Source organism: Sinocyclocheilus anshuiensis, unplaced genomic scaffold (assembly GCF_001515605.1).
Source record: "Sinocyclocheilus anshuiensis isolate Anshui unplaced genomic scaffold, SAMN03320099.WGS_v1.1 scaffold1429, whole genome shotgun sequence".
NCBI lineage: Eukaryota > Metazoa > Chordata > Actinopteri > Cypriniformes > Cyprinidae > Sinocyclocheilus > Sinocyclocheilus anshuiensis.
In genome coordinates, this window is record NW_015548305.1 from 419,880 (window position 1) to 427,031 (window position 7,152).

Consider the following 7,152-nt stretch of genomic DNA (forward strand, 5'->3'; position numbering starts at 1 on the left):
TAACCCCCCCCATCTCCACCCCTAAACCTACCCGTCTCCACTCCCTGATCCCTAAACCCACCCATCTCCACCCATAAACCTACCATCTCCATGCCCTAGATGTGGCTCGAACCAAGGTTATTATAGTTTTTCATTTTTTAATTAGTTTTATTTTAATATCGTTTTCAAATTTGCTGTACAATTCAGTTTAGTTTTTATTAGTTTCATTAATATTGTTGTTAGTTTTAGTTTCATTTTTATTTTGTGAACGCATTTTTATTTAGTTTTTATATAGTTTAGTTTCAGTTTTAATTAAAGTGTAGCAGAATTAACAGATCACTTCCACGTCAGATAACCTCACGTGCGCGATGCGCCATTTACAGGAAAAGTAAAAAAATATAGATGTGAATCATTACCCTCAATTTTTTACATTGGATTAATGAAACATTTTTTTTCAGTGTATTTCCCTAAACCGCGCCACACAGCAAAATTTTCCGCCAAGGGGTGAGAACGTAATGATTACTAAAACGATTATTCATTTTTTATAATTATTATTATTTCAGTTAGTTTTTCAATAACTGTTGTTAGTTTCGTTTTAGTTTTCGAATTATTTTGCCATTTTTATTTTATTTCAGTTAGTTTTTCAATAACTGTTGTTAGTTTCGTTTTAGTTTTCGAATTATTTTGCCATTTTTATTTTATTTCAGTTTACAAAATTGTTTTTTCATCAATCGTTTTCGTCTGTTTTAGTTTTCGTTTACGAAAATAACCTTGGATCCAACCCCGCCCCCGGGATCTTTGTTCTGCAGTGAGGGGATACTGTTATTTAGTGATATTTATACTGCAATTTAAAGCACTTCCATATAGCAAAAAGATAAAATTTTTCAATATTTTTCAAAATATACGTACATAAAATGGCCAACCATATTACTAATATAGATTTGATTTTGATAGTTCTCTCATATGTGTGTGTAGAGGTCATCATCGGGCTGGCTGTGTGTGGATGTCTTCTCTTCCTCCTGATACTGCTGCTGTTTGTAGTGCTATGCCGTCTAAAAGAGCCCATGGCTAGCTACAGTCATGTCATAAACGAGAGTGACTCCTGACAATCATATCGGCTCCTCCGCAAAGAGGAACTGTGGGACAGTGAAGAGGATCTATGAGGACACAGTGCCAAGTTGTTGAGAAACTCTAAAGACAGAACTCTTTTTGGTCACACATTTTTTATATTGGGTAAGAGTTGGCAATGTTTTATTACTTTACTTGTAACCTTAAGTGTTTTTAGAGAAAAAAATGGAATCAAGATTTGGGATGGCGTCATGGCATTAACGTAAAACACAGTGCTTAGTGCACAGATCCGTAACTGAGCAGCTGTGACTTGTGTGTCTTCGGCTCTGGGATTTTATTGTAACAGAAGATTGTGTACAAAAGTCAACGAGGGAACTAAAACTCTGAGACTGAAGCTCCTCCAGAGGCGCGAGTCCTCTCTGAAAACACAAGGATTGTTGGCGTCCTGCTGTTTGTGCTCCCAAGCCATTAATTCTACTATATTTGTGAACACCTGAAGATTCAGATGGGGCAATGAAAGACTACTGAATACACATTGAGGCCTTATAATGCCCTCACAGAATTTTACCTTCATGCTTTTTATGTGATTATCTCCTAATTTACAGCCACAGAAGAGTTTTGATTAGTAAATTTCAGAGTAACAATATGTGCAGTTTTAATCTTGTGCAGTTTCCTTAATGTTTTGTCATTCTACATTGATCACGTGAATACAAATTAAATTTTATATTCAGTTATGAAGGATGATTTCATGTCTCGATACAGTAAAAAATCAGTTCCAGGTGCATCAAATTTAATACAAAATTGACTGATAAACAGATTGTTGTAATTTTTAATGTTTTGTTTGTTTTTAATGATTGTCTTTTTACTGTTTCAGTGCACATCTCGGCATGACTGAAAATGTTCATGACAGGATTAATTTAAAACAAATCCTATATTGACTAGTTGATGAAATCCTGATGGTTTGAGATGGTGTCCTTAAAGGGATAGTTCACCCAAAAATGAAAATGTTGTCATTAATTACTCACCCTCATGTCGTTCCAAACCCGCAAGACATCCGTTCATCTTGAAGATGAATGGAGGTCTTATGGGTTTGGAACGACATGAGGGTGAGTAAATAATGACAGAACTTTCATTTTTGGGTGAACTATCCCTTTAATCTGAAAAGATGACAGCAACTTTTTTTTATTCTGTTTTATTTTCATCAAATAGACAATGTTTGACAGGACAACTGGTTTAAACAAATGCACATCTTTCTTGTACCAGGTCATTAACATCATGTTAATAGTCAAAATGGAAGCTTGTAATACATGTGTAACAGCACAGCGTCTTTAGTGTCAGGAAAAGAGCTTCAAACCAACATGTTTTTACCAAGAACATATAACCCAAAATTCATTATTGGTGTAAATCTGGCTTTAAAAAACCATTAATGGACCTTTGCTTTGAATATGGGGGTGTCCCCTCAATATCCATATCATTTAAGGTCCTGGGGCCCCATTTATAGACATGCGTAGAATGATCTAGTGATGTGTGAATATACGAAAGTTTCTGAAATGTTCATATGAACAATTTATAAATTGTCTGTATGCACAAAAATGTCCCTAAATGCATAACTTAATAAATCACAGTTCATGCGCAATGTGAAGTAGTACATCAACTACACTGACAGAATGCACACTAATATCACTTCATGGCTATATTAATATATAATTCCCTAATTGCAGTGACATAATCATCACAAAGCAGTTAAAATATTGCTCATTTGTGAATATAAATGCATAATGTGCCTATTTATCTTTACATGTTCTTAATCGAGTTTAATTACTGGTATATTAGCACAAGAAGTTCATACACATGCTTTTTCCCAATGCTAAATCCCAATGTTCTTTACTTTTGACATAGAATCAAATTCATGGAATTGAGGAGCAAATCTGATCATAAATGCATGACACAGAGAATGACACTCAACAATCTTTAATGTCTACTGAAACATTACACAGGCCAAGCACCATTAAAAACCTTAAGGATAACACTGAACACACACACACATACGTGCACACATAAAAAAATATTCTTGCTGCACCCCACACACAGCTGTTCTTTTTTAATGCCGCTCTGACCTTTAACCTTTACACTCAACATTCAGTTGTGTCACTGCACAGGTTCACCATCACAATCTGGGGATCTGCTTATCGATGAACGAGTATTAAGATGTACATGTTATTTCACACACAGAGAGCAAAGGAAATAGGAAGAGATAACTGTTGATTGTCTGTTGTCAAGGTCAAAGGTTAGGAGCGTGTGAGGTAAGGCTCTGATCAAGCGATGGCTTTGGCCTCAGGCAGGAAGGCCTCCCAACACTTCACCAGCTGGTTTAAGATAAATAGCAATTCATGAAAGACTATTCATTGGTGTATAGTCGTGTGTACAGTGGTGTAAACACTTACCCTGTGCTGTGTGTGAAGCAGGGACTCCAGGTATTTCACTATGTGCTGTTTGAAATCTCTGGCTTTCTCTTTCTGTCACAGAAAAACAATTCTATTTGAATCTTATATTTTGTGATGTAAAAAGTATTGCCAATGGTCACAGCTTCTGGAACTGGAACTACTGAATTTCGGATGAATGCTGGTAGATTTTTTAAGATAGTTTTTTAACATTTACAATGGTAAGTTGATGATTTTATTGCTGTCCGTATCCAGAATGACTGTTTTTCTTTCCACTATCCATGTGAAAATTCCTGGCTGCATTACCTACTGTTTTTTGACAAACAGAGGTTGTGTGGTAATTTAACTGCCGTCCCAATCCACCTGTCTTGAGTTTAGGAAAAGAGATCAATCCAAAGTCACCAAGCACCATCTGGCAACTGTTGTGCTTTGCTTCATTTTAAATATGGAAACAGATATACTTTGTCAAGAATAATACAGGAAGTCGCCGCACCTCTATAGTGAAAAATGAGAACAAAATTACATACGCTTCTGAAATAGACAATTATTATGGCAGCAACATGTATGTAACAAAATTTAAAAATATGTAATATTTATATAAATTAGGGCCTGCATAACTAATTATTTTAGCAGTTGACCAAACAGTCAATGTTTGCCCAATGTAAATAATGTAAATTGTAATGCAGGGCATTTAAAACCATAAAACCATAGCACATCAATGTTCCTATTCTTAAAGGGATAGTTCACCCAAAAATTAAACTTCTGTCATTAATTACTCACCCTCATGTCATTTCAAACCTATAAGATCTTCGTTCATCTTCGTAACACAAATTAAGATATTTTTGATGAAATCCAAGAGCTTTCTGCCCCTGCATAGGCAGCAAGGGAACTACCACGTTCAGGGCACAGAAAGGTAGTCAGGACATTGATAAAAATAGTCAGTGGTTCAACAACTTCAACTATTTTTTCTCTTCCGTGTCAAACTTTGACACACGCTTACGACAGTACCATGTCAGAACACCGGCTCCATCATCAGCAACACCACACGCATCCATCGTGTTACTTTCCTGAATGCGGGGCGGAGACAATTTTTTGAATAAAGTTGCTATTTTTGTTTTCTTTACACACAAAAAGTATTCTCGTAGCTTCATAAAATTACAGTTGAACCACTGATGTCAAATGGACTATTTTAATGATGTCCTTACTACCTTTCTAGTAATTACATTGTTGTCTAAGCAGGATCAGAAAGATCTCGGATTTCATCAAAAATATCTTAATTTGTGTTCCAACGATGAACGAAGGTATTACAGGTTTGAAAGACATGAGGGTGAGTAATTTATTACAGAATTTTCATTTTTAGGTGAACTATCCCTTTAAATAGAATATTTAAATGACAAATAATAAGCAGGACATTTCCAGGACAAAAAAATTAATCACAAAGTCCCTTTAAGGCAAGTCATGTCACTCGGCGGCCATCTTTGAAACGCCTCATGGGCATGCAAGTGCAGCTCTTATCTCTTTGAATGGGGAAACATCAAACTCTCCAAAACTGTTTGCCAAGCTTACGATTAAATTTCACATTTGAAATCACCAATGAAATCTGAAAACAACTGTATCATAAATGTTGTTTATTTTGCTCAAATAGCATTTAAAAAAAGCTTATTTTTCAGACTAGACCAGCCAGTGCACATGCACAGTCCTAAGCGCATTCTCAGAACGCTAATTGTTCCTATAGCAACCGGGACTTCTAACGGCAGCTGCAGTGATGTGCTGACTTTACCGATTAGGGACTGGCTCTTTTACTCAGAAGGCGGGGCTTCATTTGATAGAGCAGCCATATTGAGCTTTGCATTTTTCTCCATTCAAAACTAAACGAGTGACACGTCTTGGGTATTCTATTTTAGCTTTGTTCATCTTTGTTGTCTATCTTTGTTCATCATCATGCTGAACATGTGACTGACCATGTCAGAAGTGCATTTCTGGGTTAGTAGGATCACAGAGCTCCTCCACCACGAATTAATCTGTATCTATTTATTTTATCACTGAGAAGCCATGAAAACTTTTGAATAGATGTTCCTATGAGAAACAACTACCGTACAAATAAGGTTTTGTTGCACTTGTGATGTTTTGTGCTGCATTTCTACCAAAATACATCTATAAACAACATCAACATTTCTTACCTCAAATCTGAGCACTTCTTTGCGCACAGTACAGGTGACTCTTTCGAAATCTCTCTCATACTGACTGACTTTAGACTCCCACTGTGCAGAGACACAGAAAACAGCTCCATGTTAACAGCAAAATAGTGACAAATCATATTGTAATTTAACAGAGCTCCCCTACAAGGATGTTACATGTTGGTCTAATGTACAGTACTTGAAGCGCGTTGTGCATAAATCATTCGCTGTTGATAACTGAACCTCATTTATGTCATCTTTAGCCTGCTGCAGCTTCTCGGGTTTGTTCGCCCAAAGCAGTTTGGCCTCAGCCTCTCGTTTCTTCTGCAATGTGCTCTGAGCCTCCTGCAAACGCTGCCACACTTTCATCCTCTGCTCAAAACAGTACTGAGGACAGCAAAGAACACAGAAAACAACATCGTATTACTTATGCAGTGGGCTCTGATTGTTGGTTTTGCATTATGTGGTTGTGCTCTCTAACCCTCACGGCCCCCAGCAGTCTGACGTAGTCGGCCAGGAGCTCAGCGAGGATGAAGAAATCGCTGAAGGCCTGTTGCTGATGCAGCTGCTCCATCTTATCCTCCACTTCCGCCAGCTGTGACAGTGCACGAGATAACGCAGAGTTCTCCTCCACACTGCCCAGCATGGCCACACTCTTACTAAACACCACTGTGTTACTACACAACTCTACGAGAGGAGTAAGACTTTGAGATGCTTTGTAACAGTATGAATCTGAAAGACCGGCTTCACGGTGTAGTTTTCATTCTCACCTTTCCTGTGGTTTACTAATGAGTCGACAGCAGCATGGAGCCTCCTCAGCAGCTGCTCCTCATTCTCCACTTCCTGCAGCTTACTCTCAAACCACTGACACACACACACAGAGAGAGGTGTCAATCACTAGTCAAATGCAACGATATGGAAGAATTTATGCCCTAGAATTGCAGGAACTGAGCTCCTCTTACATTATCTGATTCATTCATTTTAATGGTCATCTTATTCACTGCATCCGACGCTCTGTTTATCATCTTTAGGAGGCCAGGTCCACTCAAAGCCTGAGTATTCACTGCCCTGGGCAACTAAAAACACACAAACATATATGTTTAGATATGAAATATGTCACTAAAAATACTGTATGATGTGTCTAGGAACATGACAAAGGCAGTCACCTCATCTCTCTCTAAAAACTCTCGAACATCCGGGTCCTGCAACAGAGATGGATGAGCCACTACTCTCTGTAGATACCTACAGAAAATACAAACAAACAGTCAATGTAATATATATATATATATAAATATAACCAGTTAAAGATAAAATGAGTGTGCATTAGCATGTGAATCAGTGTTACAACTCAAAATTCTGCAGCAATGAATGCAATTTTCTTTTTGCATTGCTAGTGCCGAAAGGTTCTAGGTAGGGGATGCACCGATACCACTTTTTCCAGTACTCGCCCGATACCGATACTTTTATTTTTGGTACTTGCCGATACC

The 7,152-nt window shown here is 37.5% G+C and overlaps 2 protein-coding genes across 3 annotated transcripts in view; one reads left to right on the forward strand and one right to left on the reverse strand.

Annotated features, from left to right (window-relative positions):
- The window catches only part of LOC107656181 (lysosomal acid phosphatase-like), a 27,695-nt gene extending 25,679 nt beyond the window's left edge, over positions 1 to 2,016 (forward strand). Inside the window, exon 11 of the mRNA XM_016443922.1 lies at positions 955 to 2,016. Within this exon, the coding sequence (XP_016299408.1) occupies positions 955 to 1,085 (131 nt within the window). The 3' untranslated portion in view covers positions 1,086 to 2,016. The remainder of the gene's footprint in view (positions 1 to 954) is intronic.
- A 371-nt stretch (positions 2,017 to 2,387) lies between these two features.
- LOC107656183 (sorting nexin-1-like) overlaps positions 2,388 to 7,152 on the reverse strand; it is a 15,780-nt gene continuing 11,015 nt past the window's right edge. Inside the window, exons 8-15 of one of the 2 annotated variants that reach the window (XM_016443928.1) lie at positions 6,832 to 6,907; positions 6,628 to 6,741; positions 6,436 to 6,529; positions 6,147 to 6,352; positions 5,909 to 6,052; positions 5,669 to 5,749; positions 3,492 to 3,563; positions 2,388 to 3,413 (exon numbers count right to left, since the gene is read on the reverse strand). In XM_016443928.1, the coding sequence (XP_016299414.1) occupies positions 3,363 to 3,413; positions 3,492 to 3,563; positions 5,669 to 5,749; positions 5,909 to 6,052; positions 6,147 to 6,352; positions 6,436 to 6,529; positions 6,628 to 6,741; positions 6,832 to 6,907 (838 nt within the window). In that variant the 3' untranslated portion in view covers positions 2,388 to 3,362. Of the gene's footprint in view, positions 3,414 to 3,491; positions 3,564 to 3,587; positions 3,856 to 5,668; positions 5,750 to 5,908; positions 6,053 to 6,146; positions 6,353 to 6,435; positions 6,530 to 6,627; positions 6,742 to 6,831; positions 6,908 to 7,152 lie in introns of those variants that run through there. The other variant, XM_016443926.1, reaches the window with a different exon arrangement.